The sequence below is a fragment of the Eublepharis macularius genome, chromosome 2, assembly GCF_028583425.1.
Source record: "Eublepharis macularius isolate TG4126 chromosome 2, MPM_Emac_v1.0, whole genome shotgun sequence".
Lineage (NCBI taxonomy): Eukaryota > Metazoa > Chordata > Lepidosauria > Squamata > Eublepharidae > Eublepharis > Eublepharis macularius.
Genome location: NC_072791.1, coordinates 33408269 through 33424657, shown reverse-complemented (window position 1 = coordinate 33424657; position 16389 = coordinate 33408269). Strand labels below are relative to the sequence as shown.

The 16389-nt window shown below is 39.3% G+C and overlaps 1 protein-coding gene across 2 annotated transcripts in view; it reads right to left on the bottom strand.

Annotated features, from left to right (window-relative positions):
• The window catches only part of TTC7B (tetratricopeptide repeat domain 7B), a 180253-nt gene that overhangs the window by 116702 nt on the left and 47162 nt on the right, over positions 1-16389 (bottom strand). For both annotated transcript variants that reach the window (XM_054972775.1, XM_054972774.1), the window contains exon 5: positions 15846-15967. In XM_054972775.1, the coding sequence (XP_054828750.1) occupies positions 15846-15967 (122 nt within the window). The remainder of the gene's footprint in view (positions 1-15845; positions 15968-16389) is intronic.

Sequence of the window (16389 nt, the reverse complement as noted above, 5' to 3'; positions counted from 1 at the left end):
ACCTGAAACTGCTGCATGGATGGTTACATAGCATAGGCCAAACGAGCTGGTGTAGTGTTTAAGAGTGGCAGAACTCTAATCTGGAGAACCGAGTTTAATTCCCCACTCCTCCACTTGAAGCCAGCTGGGTGACCTTGAGTCAGTCACAGCTCTCTCAGAGCTCTCAGTCCCACCCACCTCACAGGGTGATTGTTGTGGGGATAATAACATATTTTGTAAATTGCTCTGAGTAGGCATTAAGTTGTCATGAAGGGTAGTATATAAATCAAATATTATTATTATTTTACAAGCACCAGTAGAAGGGAGTTGCGGGGAAACATAGGGGCTAGGCCCTCATCCTCTCATTATGGCAGCAAACTTGCTCGACTCCTACAACATATACAGCACTACCGAGAGTGCTTCACTGTGGAAATTAATATGATCACTCTTGCCAGGTGGCCAGGGAGTGTATGTCTTTTGATAGATGTGTTTTCCCATTCCTTGAAAGGCCTTACTGACAGGCTTTCTCTCCCAGTTTATTTAATCATCAACATAAAAAGAAGCATAATTATTTTTCTCAGCTAAATGGTGCGGTATTAATATTTCAGAGGAGAGCATTGGGCTAATGCCAAACTAGCAGGTCCTGGTTCTTACTGCAGGGTTCTTGTTAGGCCCAAGCCAAAAATTGAATTTGTATTAGATTAAGCTTAATAGTCTTTTACTGTTTTCTGGAATGGAAAATGTATGTATGTGTTTCAAAAGTAATTCACGCTTATGTTTTAAATTATGATATTTTAAAATGGGTTGAGTGGTTAACTCTGTTATGATTGAGAGCTAAGTAAATATGCATTGTGTTTGCTTTACAAATATACAATGTGTTTGCTTTACCTGAAAGGGAAAAATGTTGTTGAGATAGATAAATAATCTAAGCACAAAAATTACACTGCACGGAGTTATTGGGAAGCTAACTGTGCAAATTTGCCACGATTGTTCCATTAAATATTGTGCTGTAATAAGAAAATTGAGATGCCCACATTGTAAAGATGAGAAATAACTATACTGATTATACAAATCAGAGAGTCATCCAAATAGCATAGTTATATAATTCAGGGAGAAAAAATGCAAAGCTCTACAGCAGTTAATGGTCCAAGCATTTGCACTCCATTTAGCTGGGATGATTTTATTCCAGTATAATAAATAATGATTTATTTTATGCCACAGCACCTGTGACCCAGGCAGTGCAATGAAGTGAGATTAAAATGCATTACAAGTTAGTTAATCAGCACTCTTGTCAGGGTAAAAAGAAAAATGCAGTGCATTGCATTTTGGCATAGTGTTCAGGCTTACATTATTTTCTTCTGCAAGGCCTCTGCATTCCTTTATTAAACTTCCTAATGCAGAATTACATATTTTTATGATCATATTGAAATGCTTTAGCTTTCACACATACACATGCGCATATTTAACTTGCCTAAATTCTACATTCCTACATATCATAATCTGAAATTTCCTTTTTTAAAAAATTCTGATCTGACAACCCTTTTCCAGACTGTATTTCAGACTACTGATTTATACACTTTTTGTGTACTGGCAGGGGTGGGGGCTGTGGGTTTTCGCTTTCCTGTCTGCAAAACAGCTTTCCTTTTAACGTTACAAAGATGCTGTCTACATGTTACAGTCAAACAAGTTCAACAGAACCCTGAAGGAAGGTTGCTTGTTTCTTTAAAACAAAAGCCGTTTCAGATGACACTCTGCTTCTAATCACCCCCAGCTACTCTTTCCTCTTTCCAGAGTATGCATTTGGATTCGGAACCTTGGGGAAGGGAAGGGAAAGGAAAGGGGGGTAATAAGTGAGGAAATGGTTACCTACACACACAGCCCAACTCAAAATTCATACCAGCAGTAGAAGCTTTAAACAAAATAAATTAACTTGGGGTTCTGTTATATGCTTTTGCTTGCAGCATGCCCCCCCCCTTTTAAAACTGGAAAACTGTTCTGCAAACTATTAAGAGGACTGAAACACTGTGGGTGTTTCTCATAGCATTCAAAACAGTTCTTAAGTTTTATTATAACTTACAGGTTGTTGGATCAAGTTTTCAGTGATAAAGGACATTTTGAATATATAATGTCAAAGAGGAGGTGGGGGTCTATTAACATACAGATCTCAGATCTTCCCAATTTCAGTGGGCTTTTTGCCCATTCTTTGTGACAGATGGCTTTGTTTATATTAATAAACTACATTCAGTGGTATCAACTGGAAGAGAAAATGAATGGGTAGACAGCTGAGGAAGCTCTAATTGTATGAACTAGCGCAGCTCACATTTCCTTGATTAATCTATCCTCCTCTACTTGGGTAATTTTATATCCCATAAGCTTCCCTTTTGTTTCCAACAAAGGCCATTTACCCTCCTCAACAAAACTCATATGGCACCAGTGTTTAATTTCCCAACTAAATACTTTATATATTATTTTTTCTAGGTATTCTATTTCATTTTAATATATAGGTTATGTAACATGGTCTAAAGCTGGAATTAGTTCATTGTAACTTTAATGTGTATAATGAGTTAACTTTTTAAAGTGTAACTACTTGGACGGTTTTAATAAACTCTGAATCTTGACTATCAAGATAGGCTAACAATTACTGTATTTGAATCTGCTCCCCCCGCCCATGCATGCATTATCAGATTATTGGGATGATTCTTCTAAGATGCTTTCTAGGTTATTAATTCCTGAAGCACAAAAGTCCAAAAAAACACACAGAAGCAAATGCAAGGGGAATAAACTAACATCAGCAATGCTTTCAACACTATTTCCAAAGAAAGTATACAAAATCTTTCAGCAAATTTGTCATTTATTATTAATAATCTTGATCTCTAGGGGTCCAAAAAATTAAAAATGCTTTAGAAAAATATCCGCAGCTTAGAACTGAAGTTTAGTAGTCCTGCTGAGTAGAAATATATAATATCAAGATCCAGGGGCAAAAGAAGAGAACCAAGGGTCAACTTGGCCTTAGAAGTAGAGAAAAAAATAGAGAAAACTTGGTTTTCTACCATTCAATAATATTTCTCAACCTTAATGAAGTCAGTTGCCATTTGGTATTCTTACTCCCCCCCCACCCCGCCCCGCATTGTGATACATTATGAATTGCAGTGTGTATACTCTGACAAGATGTTAGAGTCATTTTACCCCAGTTGCTTTCAATGGGAAATGAATGGGCATACTAGAGGTCATGGGGAGACCCCAAATACAATTAAAGTGATTATTCTCTTTCTACTGCTGCTTAGATCAGAACATATTTTTTGTAATTTGTTGTGAGAAAGTAGAACAGAAAACAAAGTACGTTTTGTCAGTTTTCTTAAATGTCATTTTTGAGTGCATATATTGCTACAAAGTTTGGGGGGGAGGGGTCACTGATACCCCAAGTTGGGGAAGGGGACTTCTGCAAACCTAAACTGTGGCACATATTTCTAGTGGTTAAAGCTTTCCTTGTATGAACCGTCAAAAGTATTTGCAGAGTTCAGTTCAACAATACTTATCTGCTAAGCAGATGGGGGTCATTCTGACAACCCATTTATTTGCTGGTTGAGTGTTTGCAAATCTGCAGCCACAGATCTCAGCTGGTGGCCAGTCTTGCAGGCATCTATCAATTAAGGATCCTGAACTTGACCCTTTCTAAATGTCTGCATAAAGATTCACATCCCTTGGCAAACAGTATTCCTGCAGCCTGGTCAATGCTGATCAATAGAAAGCCTGCAGCAATCTCAAGCCATTAAGAGAATTTTGAAGCTCTCTCAGAAGGACGGTGCACTCACAGGAGCACACTGCTCAAAGGGATACGTCTAAGCATGTTTAGGTCAGCTAATAACCATCTCAAATACATTTTTTTACCACTGAAAGGCATGGCTTGTCAAATATTTAATACTGGGTGTAGATGGCCTGAGTAGCATATGCAGGAAATGCAAGACTTTTTCCAGGTTCAATGCTTTTCCCTCTGCTTCTGTAAAAATTCATTGTGCATTTGTGCACCTCCACACAGGTCTTCACCAGCTTTTCTGTGATCTTCCCCAAACATGCTTTGCTGTGAAATTTTAGGAAACATCACATCAAAGCCTGGCTGGCTGCTGTGTGGGCAGGAATATTCATTTCCCCCCCCCCAAAGTTCCATATAGAAAACTTCTAACATTCCTGCCACAGGTGTGTACAGCGTGTGTCTCTGTGTGTGTTAACTTGCAGTTGAATATTACTATATTGTTATATATCTATCAGTTTTTCTGAATTCCCAGCTTTCATTTTTTTAAGGAAGCCTCTAGCCTCTTTTGTAGCAAGAAGTCATTATCTTCATTCTTGTCTCACTTCTGCAGGCTTTCCCATTTATGGGGAAAGTTGCACTCAGTTAGGAGCACTCATACCATATCCACCAACCCCTTTCTGCATTGTGGCTCCTCTGTCCAAACATCTCTATGGTACACCACAACTATTCTTCAACTTATCTACTTAAAAACAACAACAACATTCGATTTATATACTGCCCTTCAGGATGACTTAACACCCACTCAAAGCGGTTTACAAAGTACGTCATTATTATCCCCACAACATACACCCTGTGAGGCTGAGAGAGCTCCAGAGAACTGTGACTAGCCCAAGGTCACCCAGCTGGCTTCAAGTGGAGGAGTGGGGAATCAAACCAGGCTCTCCAGATTAGAGTCCCAAGCTCTTAACCACTACACCAAACTTGGCCATAGAATTTTGGAAGCATTTCCTTATTTTCCCCTCTGCTGCAAAAAGACTAAGAAATGAAAGCGTAAGCCAATACTGGAATAAAGTTGATGAGCAGTACAGCAGCCCCACAAAAGGGCACTGTCATCTTGATATCCCTCAAGGTGTTTCTCCTTCCTGTTCCCTGGTCCCAGTCTGCTGAAGGAGATAGTCAAATTAAAGTTTAAAGTCTCAAAGATGGTCCTGAGAAAACTGCTCATACAGAGTGAACCCGTGGCTTCTTGAAATATTGTTTTTGGAATGTGCCAGTGATATCATGCATTTACTGTGCATACATGACTAGCTGATTGCAAAGAAGGTAGCCAGGCAAATTACATTTCTTTATAATACAATGAAAAATTGATTATCTATGTAATGTTCAGGGGAGAGAACATGGCTCAGTGGTAGAACATCTGCTTTGCAGGCACTAAGTCCTAGGTTCAACCTCCTGCATCTCCACGTACAAGCATCAAATACTAGGTGAAATCCTGGAAAATCACTGCCAGTCTGGGCAGACTTTGGTAGACCAATGGTTTGATCCAGCATAAGCTAGCTTCATGTGATGAATATGGGCCCTTCAGATATGTTAAAGGATTAGATGTGTTATTATGGGGAGCTTTGAAGGCTACTTCCAACTTTGAGAGAAAGCTGCCTAAACTATTTTATGTTCACACTGATGAGAAACTAATTTTTAAAGAAAAGGCAATCTGGTAAAACACACTACAGCCTTTGACAATTCAAATTATTTTGCCCTGTAAGAAGGGGCAATGGCAGAAGCTGCTATCCAATCTATTCGTTTTTATCCTTTTCAGAAATAGTAAAGCCAATCTGGAACACATCTAGGCACTGTGTCATTACAGCAGCAATGAAGGAAAAAATTGAAAAAAGTCAAAAGACTCAGTGAAATTACTCTAAAATGCACTGCCCCTATACTGATACAACACACTACAAAAGGATATTCTTTAAGGACTGTTGTAGAAAGAATTTCACAAACACTTCAAAGAAGATGATATTTGGCTATAGAAATTGAAGTGATTTTAAAAGCACAAAATTCTTAAAAGCCATATAGAAACAAATATTTTCTAATTTAAGAAGGATTTTTGGAATAGAATCTCTGGCTTCAGGACATAAATGTATCCCAAGCCGGAAAGTTTGTCCATCCTACACAGTTAGCATTTTTAGATAGTTTGGACTGAGGATTTTAAGAAGAGTGGGATATTTTTAATGTAATTTGGCAACATAAGTTGAAAGAAGTCGGGACAGCATTCCAAAAGAGGGGTTGCCATCACAGACTCCTTTTGAAACTGTTGGCCATTCAACAAACATCTTTCTTCCCCCCATTTCAATTTTCTTAACACAAACATGGATATGGCGCTCACAACCATTGCGAAACTATCATGTCACATCCCAAAGGAAGCCATAATCAGATGGCAAGTTTTCATGCCACTGGCTGCCAGACTCCACAATTTGAAAGCAGATTTAGCCACTCTCCCTTATTACTATTTCTATACTGAATTAAGATCCCAAAGTAAATGGATACTTTTTAAACAGTTTCCTCATTCTTAATTCTTTCTAGGTTTGTGCTTGTACCTATGTGCACGAGCACACTTAAAATATATGGTTGTACTCTCATTTTAAAACTGATTATCTGTACTGGGGCGGGGGGGGGGGTCACACATTTACTTTACCTGGCAATCTCTTTATTCCTTTGTCTAGATCAATGAGTCTCCATTCTTTCCCTGAGCTTGGACAAGAGCAAGGGGATCATTCCTGTGCCTCCAAATACCTGCTCAACATTGGTGAGTCCAAGCTCTGAGCAGAAAAGGAGAATCAAGGGATTGCCCCAACAGTTATGATGCCCTTCACAAGCATTCTGAGCATCTCTGAACCTCAGCACAATGCAGACCTCTGCTCCAGCAACAGGCACTGGAGAGGGGACCAGGGGTGCTCAGGGTTGCCTCCAAAGCTTAGCATCACATCAAAGACAAGAGCCTGTCCACAGGTTGGTGGAAGGGTACTTTGCAATACCCACAAAGGCCAGCCGAAAAGTGGAAACCCCTGACAAGGGGAACACAGTTATACAATGTTACCCTAGCCTTCTGCCCTGACAATGAAGATGAGAGGATCTGGGAACACAGCACAGCACAAGGAGCGGTGTGCACGCAAAATTCTCTGTCGCCCTTTAGTTTTACAGAGTCTCTTGAAGGTAGAAGGAAGTCAGAGCAACCATTTGCACAGCAGCCAGCCACTAGAACTGAATCCACGAGCCCCCTTGGTCAGAGGCAAGCAGTAGGGATTCAAGAATCTGTCCTGGATTCATCCTATAGGGAGAGCCACACACAGAAACTGATAATTGGTTTTCAACCTTTAGGAACATCTTAAAGCTAAGACTAGTCACGATTGTGCTTGCAGTGGTGAAGCAAACAGACAACGAGCGCAGAGAGGGGAGAATCCCCCTTACTCAAAAATCTGCATGAACTACAAGCAAAAGCTCCTTCCACCCAAGTTACAAAGCTTTCTTGACTTGTGATGAGAAATCTCTCTTATTGCTATCCAAGAAGATGTAAGGTAGAGCTCAGGTTTTTGCAAAAACCCTATGAATGTATATCATATGCTTCTCAAGGTGAGAATTTCGGATATAAAGTGAGGTATATGGTTTTAAATAAAACAAGCAACCATGTTACCTAGGAACAGGGTGAATGGGAAAATAAGACAACATAGGTGCATTTTGAGTGATTGCACAATAATAAAATGCAAATTTAATGATATTCCTTGATGCGGAGAACGATGTTAATTGGCAATTTTTTATTGAGCAAATGAAAGAAACGGACTTTGGAACAGAATTTATAAAAGCTATTGAAGCTATATATAAGAAACAGAAAGCAAAAATAATCTTGAATGATGACTTTACAGAATCAATCCCAACAGAAAAAGGGACGAGACAAGGCTGTCCACTTTCATCACTAATATTTATTTTGATGCAGGAGATATTAGCAAGAGCAATAAGAAAGGATATCGCAATAAAAGGAACATCGGTGAAAGGACAGAGATATAAGCTGCAAGCATTTGCAGATGATCTGCTATTTATACTAGATGAACGAAGGGAATCAATAGAACATTTAATGAAACATTTAAAGGAATACGGAAAGATGGCGGGAATGAGAATTAACTATCAAAAAACAAATGTGATAACTAAAAATATGACTATGCAGCAAAAAATGGAATTGACTAGAATGACAGGATTTCAACTGGAGAAGAAAGTAAAATATCTTGGAATACAATTGACCTTGAGATGTAGCTCATTAATGAAAGAAAACTATATGAAGCTTCTACAAGAAATAAAAAGAGACCTAGAGAGATGGAAAGGATTACAACTCTCATTGATGGGAAGGGTTGCAACTATTAAAATGAACATACTGCCATGTATAATATTCCTTTACCAAACTCAGGGCTTTTTTTCAGCTGGAACGCAGTGGAACGGAGTTCCGGAACCTCTTGAAAATGGTCACATGGCTGGTGTCCCTGCCCCCTGATCTCCAGACAGAGGGGAGTTTAGATTGCCCTCCGCGCCACTCCAGCCCTTTAGAGGGCAATCTAAACTCCCCTCTGTCTGGAGATCAGGGAGCGGGGCCACCAGCCATGTGACCATTTTCTCTGAGGGCAACCCACCAAGTTCCACCACCTCTTTTCCCAGAAAAAAAGCCCTGACCAAACTATTCCAATAACTATTAACATGTCATTCTTCGAAGAACTAAATAAAAATATAAGCAAATTTATTTGGCAAGGAAAGAAACCAAGAATTAAGCTGAAAATGCTTCAAGGTCTAAAAGAGAATGCAGGCCTCGCTTTACCTGACTGGAGAACCTATCATCAAGTGTGCTGCCTGGTTTGGAGTGGATTTTATTGGAAAATCCAAGACTTTTAGCTCTCGAAGGTCATGATTTACAGTTAGGATGGCGTACGTTTATATGGTACGGAAAAGTAACTGGACACAAATATGTTAAAAACCACCTGATAAGAAAATCTCTTATAACGACATGGGAAAGAATTGTTCTGCGAATATATGAGAAAATCTCACAATGGGTTTCCCCACTAGAAGCATTTACACAGCCAAATGTATTCTCTACGGATAAAGTTATTAGGTATAAAGAACTTTTAGATGATAAAGGAGTATTAAAAACAAAAGAGGATCTACTAAACCATGGTATTAACTTAGATTGGTGGTCAAGAGTACAAATTGAATCTAGATATAATAAAGATAAGAAATTGGGTGGCTTTTATCTAGAACAAAAAGACTTTGAAAAATTATTATGCGACTCAGATGAAAAATTGATCAAGAAAATGTCTCTCTTTTTAATGCAAATGAAAAGGAATGAGGGGGTAGAAAAATGTAAAACTTTATGGATATAGAATCTAGGAAATAACATTGACTCAGCACAATGGAGAAAAATATGGAAAGTGAATGTAAAAATAACTAAATCTGTTGTGTTTAAAGAGAATTTATACAAGATGTTTTACAGGTGGTATCTAACACCAGATATTGGCCAAAATGTATAAAAATGTGTCAAATAAATGTTGGAAATGTGGGAAACATACAGGGACATTTTTTCATATGTGGTGGTCCTGTAAAGAGGTGCATAAGTATTGGATAATGGTGCATGCCTTGATACAAACTGTGTTACAAATTTCAATTGCTTTTAAACCAGAGAGTTTTTTGTTACATTGTGTGCCGGACATAAACAAAGAACAGATGCATTTCACTATTCATGTAGTAACTGCAGCTAGAATTTTACTTGCATCCTACTGGAAATGACAAGCAATACCTAATCAGGAGGAACTAGTAGAGAAGATAATGGAAACCGCAGAAATGGACAAATTAACTTCCATATTGAATGGACAAGTGAAAGAAAAATTTTTTACACCTTGGAAGCCCTTTTACGAATGGATAAATAATAAATGTACAGAATAGAATCCAACAAGATGGCAATAACCTATGAAATATCAGAACTTACAGTCATAATTGTATTGAGATTAATTAGAAGACCTGGAGAACTATAATGTTGATATAAGCAAGCCTACTGAAATTATACTGAAAACTTTTTTGCTCCTTTTATCTTTTATCTATCTTCTTTTTTTCCTTCCTTTTTGAAAAATAATAAAAAATATATTAAAAAAATAATAAAATGCAAATTTAAACATATCTTAAAGAGGAAAGTGGCAAGAGGAAGATTCAATTAAGATGACCAAATAGGAAGATCATCTAGAAGCACTAGGAATACAGAAATGCTTTCAGACGCTTTTCAAAGGTGAATCTCCATTGGGAGAAAAAGGGTGGGTAGAAATATAGTGTTCGCCCTTGCAAACCATTGTTTGCACATTCTGACTCATATCAAAACACATGCTCCTTTTCTTCTTCTCTTCAAAGAGGAATATCCTTTTCCTTTCCTTCCTACCTTAAACCATGCTTTCATCTTACACCTTTCACTTATGCATCAATATATATATAGTTAATGCAAACCAGAATCCCTCACATACCAGAAACTAAAACCATAAGTGGGATCCTACACTGCATTTTCCACCAATGGAGGGTGGAATCTCCTCCTTCAGAGGCAGTGAACCTCTGCATACCAATGCCAGGAGGAAACTTCAGGGGAAGGTCTCAGCCTCCATGCCCTCCATAGGCATGGAGGGATGTTGGCCCTCCATAGCAACTGGCTGGCCACCATGTGAGACTGTTGGCCCTCCATAGCAACTGGCTGGCCACCATGTGAGACTAGAAGGACTACTGGTCTGATCTAGCAGGACTCTTCTTATATTCTTATGGAAGGGAGGATTTTTTTTAAAAAGTGTTCCTCCCACTGCAGAGACATATATCATATCCAGGGCTCCTTTAAGCCTGGGGATAGAGTTTTGGGGCAAGGTGGGCAGCTCTAAGACATAGGTAGTTCTGTTCTGCAAGCAGAACTCTGCTTACAGAATGATGGATCCAGGCCACTGGTTTGAGCACATAAAGCTGCCTTCTATTGAGTCAGACCACTGGTCTCTCAAGACCAGTATGGTCTACTCTGACTGGCTGCAGCTCTCCAGGATTTCTGACAGAGGACTTTCACATCACCTAAATAGCCAATCCTTTTAACCTGAGATTCCAGGGACTGAACCTGGAACCTTTTGCATGTGAAGTAGATGCCCTGCCACTGAGCCCCTGCCCTGCCCCAGTTGAATTCAGTTTACAAGCGACGCTTATGTGGGTTCTTAGTATGAGTTAACCGTGATAATCTTTGGTATAAAAGTAACCTGAAATCATACAGTTAGCAAAAGGAGGAAAACACTCATGAGAGGAAGGGAAGCATATATCCTGAGACTGCTTCCCAAACTGCAACCCACGCTTGAAAATCTGAGGAGGGGCTGCTCTAACCTACCACTTCTCCTTGTATAATTCAATTTATTACACACTAAATTTTAACAGTCTCCAAACAGAAATTGCTCATCTAAAACCATCTCTTCTTTAAAAAGAGGCTGTTTTAAAGTTTCCCACAGATTTAGCTTGCAGCACATCTGAACTTTTTGAAGCATCAATAGAGAAACCTGAATTAACTTCATATGGCCAGCCAATAAAAGAAAGATCTGGACTCTGCACAATGCCAGCTAAGCAACACTACAGGTTCAAACTATTCATCACGCCAAAATTCAGAAGTCGTTCAAACACCAAGCACGATCTATTTGAACTAAAAAACTAAAACAAAAAGTACAAAATTAAAGAAAGGAGGAAAAGGGGAGAGGTTGTTTTGTTTGTATGGAGAAACGCTTCGTTCTGCATTCAATGCAATGTTGAACTTTATAATAGAACAACTAGACTTTATAGGTATAAAAACATCTAATTAATATTCCATTCCAGGTTCGGAACTTCAGACAAAGCTGAGTCCACCTGACACAGTACAAGCAGACTTAGAGATGCAAAACTAAATATTCTTGACAGCTCATCTTACCAGAATGTCTAAGGGGATGTTATCTCCCCCTCTATTCAGATATATTTTTCTGTTTTGTGAAGTTTTATCCATAAAAGATTGGGAAAATAAACCATTTACTGCCCTTATTATTAAACCAGCCTAAGAGTAACGAGGAGCCAGTCGAGAGATGTAAAGAAAAGGTTGACACGCTCATAGTAGTAGGATAGAGGGGTGATCTTAGCAGAGAGATATTCTGAATTAATTAAAAGGACATACAAGACAAGACAGAAATGCCAGTGGAAAGTAGTTAAGAGATAAAACAATATGGCTTATGGTCTCTTTGAGCCAATTAATGCTTGCTGGGCTATGACTTGAAGGTTAAAGCTGTTTATACATGTTCAATATAAATAGGCATGCTGTAAACTTTGACGCAAACACCATCGCCAGGGGACTATACCTTGTTTGAACTCCCTTAACTAGATGCAAGGCAAACTCCAGATCATTTCATCCCAACGTTCTCTGGCAAAGTCCATCACCTGCACAGGACCTTGTTAAGCAGCTTTGTACATGCCCAGCAGCCATTTGGTTGTTGCAGCTGCTTCAGCCTAGTTCAGGAATTACATCATCTAATTTACTGGGGAAATAAGCAGCACCCCTCCATACACACACACCTCTGTGCCATTGTTATTCTGGCTATTAAATGGACCACCTCATATAAAGCATGCAATTACTTGCAGTCAATCCCTGCTTTGCACCTGGACAGAACCTTTAAACAACCACCACTGGCTAGACTGAAATGCCTGCTTTTTGTGCCTGTGCAATCAGTGGTATCTATTCCAGAAATAACTGCAAGCATTGATTGCAAGATGAGCTAAAGTCACTGGCAGACATGAAAGGTATACAGACTCACCAAGTAGTAAGTCTCAACTTTAAAAAAAACCTCAAATGGAACTTCTTCATTTTACTATGTGCCCCCCTTTAAAAATCAAAAGTGGGGGTGGTAAGACTCTAATAAAGCAGGAAAGCAGATACAACGATGCAAAAGGGCACAACTGAATTCGTCTGATCATTTGGTGAACAGCTCACCAAATGATCAGTTCCTGCATGCGACTGGTGAAAAGGATGCGAGCAGAACTAGTGGATGTTTGGGCACAGCTACTGATAAATGAATGTGAGTCATTTGGATAGCTATTTTACTAAAGACATGCTCCTTCCCTGCTCACAGATGCAGCACTGACCTCCAGTTTCCAGTATGTCTTGCTACACAACTCACATGAGGAAGCTTTGTATATCCAAAGCATTTTAGATTTATGAGTAATAATGGTATTAACATTAATCAAGTTCACAGTACTTCATATCTGCTGCTTTGTGCCACTGATATGACTTCTTTGCCCAGTAAGTAAGGCAGCAGTAGCTGTTAGGAGCAGAAGCAGTCACTACTATACAGAGAGAGGAAGCAGGAAAGCAAGGGACAGCTGCTGTTTCTCTTCCTACCATCCATCCTTCAGGGAGGCTTAAAGGAGACCCAGTTACCCCAAAGGGGCCCAATCCTGCCGCTGCCACACAATTAAAGACTGCAAGAGGTGGTGGCTGCTGCTGTTGGATCACTGATCAGCAGTGGGCCCTCCCAAGAGTCTCAACAGCTGTCTAGCAATGCCATCTCCTGACTGCCAGAGCTAATATTAACTCAGCGAAGGCCATAATAACATAAACAGAATGCTAAAAACAATAGCATGTCTATAGCACATATTTGAAAAACAGCCAGCAGCTGGGATTCCATCTATGCAGCTCTCAGAGCTGTGGTTTTATAAAGGCTCAGATAGAACTTTCAGTCCTAGCACTGAAAAAAATCACCATCTAATGCATTTATGCATCTCTAACAAGCCCTGGCACCTGTGCCCTTTTGCAACACAGATAAAAAACATTTTTCTTTCTCTCCCACACAATATGTTTTTAGGCATACATCTCAAAAACCTAACAGCAAAACTAGGCATAAGATCATAAGAACAGCCCTGCTGGATCAGACCAATGGTTCATCTCATCTAGCATCTTGATCCACACAATGGCCAACCAGTTGTCCTAGGGAATAGGGGCCAAGACCTTCCCCTAATGTTGCCCCCTAGCACTGGGATGCAGAGGTTTACTGCCTCTCATTATAGCAGAAATCTGGTTTGGGAAAGCATCCTAGATGTTATACATTTCAGATTATGTCACACTTGGCCCTGGAGTATATAATCATGAGGAATGGCTCCCTGAAAAAATGCACCTCTCATTCATAAAACTACATCTTTAAGCATTCACTTAAACAAATGTAAGATATTCTCCTCAAAAACAAAATGTGTGACATAGTAGCAAATGCAAACATGTCAAATAATGAGCTCTAAGACTTTTATCCAGCAGTCATTCCATTTGTAATTGATTGCTAGATAGCTCAGGTAGGAAAAAGGAATAGCAAAGAACACTCAAAAGGGGAAGACAACAAAATAACTAGGAGAATGGAAATGTTCCTACCTAAGGAAGATATGAAAGAATTAGGAATAAATTAGAAAAGACAGATAAAGTGTCAGTCAACAGATTTGTTCCATCAAAAAAAAAAACCCTGGTTGCCAAGGAAGAATTTAGTCACAGTAATTCTCCAAAGTGTTCCCCACCCCCAGGTTTGTATCATGCCAATGGAAGCTATAAAGTAGATACGCCTATAAGATTCAGCGTAATGAGACCCAAGTGAAGTCCCAAACCTAAAATACATGAAGGGCTGGACATTTGAGACACTGAGTTAATATGAAGAGTTCCCTTAGACTATTAATGTATCTACCAGCTGTTCTGATTTTACCCTATTTACTCATGGGAGGACGATGAAAAGCATAAGGTTGAAAAGGCCCAAATTCATGGGTTACTATGACAACACACAAGTATGGAGCCTTCCAGCAGGTCCAGGGACCCACCAGGGATCATTCACATGCACAAACACATACCTAGGAGAAACCACCCTTTGTGGGAACTATATCTTCTCTTACAGGTTTCCTAAACTCTGACGGAAATGGTGAAGCACTGATTAAGGTACCAAACTGAAACCTTCAAACTACATGTGCTCCTGGTCCCTTTAAGTATGAGGGGGGAAATCCCTGTATTTCTACTGGGTGAAATTTGGGAACATGCATTCTATAGCTCATTCTCTTCCATATTTCCCACTAAAATAAGAGAGCTCAGTGTATCAGGTGCAATGTCACCTCCCTTCCGCCTGTACCCCGCCAGGAGAGATACCAGAAAAATGCAATCTTAACATTCCATTTTTCTTCCAAGCGAAGGGGTGGAAGCAGAACTACAACACAACTTAGAGGTCATGCATTATTCCAAGTAGTTTCTCAGAACACTAATAATGAAAATCTATCAAAAATCAAGTGAGCAATTACACGCTAACCCGATTGAAAGAGTTTCAAAACTTGGAGTTCTTTTTCTCAGATATGACTGTTTATGTCGAGCCCATTTACTGGCACAGCAGGGCATTCCACTCTTCCTATGCAGCCTTTTTGCATCTGAAAGGTAATTATAATCATATATTTCGGGGAGAGGGGGGAAGTAGCAAACTCATCTCAACTCCAGCGCACCAAGTTTTGAAGCCTTTAAAAATGAACAGAGGCTTGAATTCCTTTCTTCATTTTCTGCAGTGTTTGGATTTTTTTAACCCCTATCTTTAGTAGGCTACTCTTAGAAAAGGTTATCACAAAATTATGAATGACCTCTCATGCGTAGTCTAAAAAAGTCTACTGAGTAATCACAAATGAAAATATCTTTATACATACTGTTGGTCTTCATGCACGTTTATCCTGCAGCACAATGTTAAAATAAGTGGTAACTGAAGAGATTAGGGAAAAGATATTTAAAGTCAACAGTTCTTCTTTGCTTTTTCTAGTACCCAAGCATAAGCACAAAGCTGAGAAACTTTAAAAGATATCTGCAACCAGATTCTTGCAAAATTCTTCGAGCAATTTATTTAACACACAATTTGAGTTACTAAGTGCAAGGGAAAATCTATAGTCACAAAATCTTGTTTTCAGACTTTTACTTCTGTATTGATAAGGGACTAAAATCACAGCTGGTCTAGTTCATTTTCTGGCAGGTTTTTAATATTATGATCAAGATGAACATTAGATGAAATCTTACCCATTTTTGAAATATAAGACATGGGCCCTCTGAAGTCCTGTTTCTAAAAAATATCCCAGCTCTTGTTCATGCGCTGTAGGTCCTGGCTTAGGGCTTCTGTTCTGCATGTTAGTCATTATTACCTGCGAGATCACAGAAAGAAATAAGTTAAGTTCACCCAACAAATTCCCTTGTCCAGTCCTAACAGTTGTAACGGGGATGGACTTCTGGGTGGAAATCCAGCAACCCAGCACAGAAATTGAGCATGGGAGCTTCAAAAGCAGGCTTAGAGCAAGATCAGGTCCAACAGCACCTTAAAGACCAACTAGATTTCCAATGAATGAGCTTTCGAAAAGCAGACTGTAATTACCAAGCACCACTGAGCATAGTGGGACTTGCTTCCCAGTAAATATGCATCATTTGGTTACATTATGTGGATTGGTCTACGGAGATGGTGGCATGGGATGAGACACGCTTGCAGACAGTTCACTTTGTGTACTGCATTTGAAGCATATGTTACCATCTGAAGGGATGCCTCTGTTATGTTCAGAGTTTAAAATCTCCC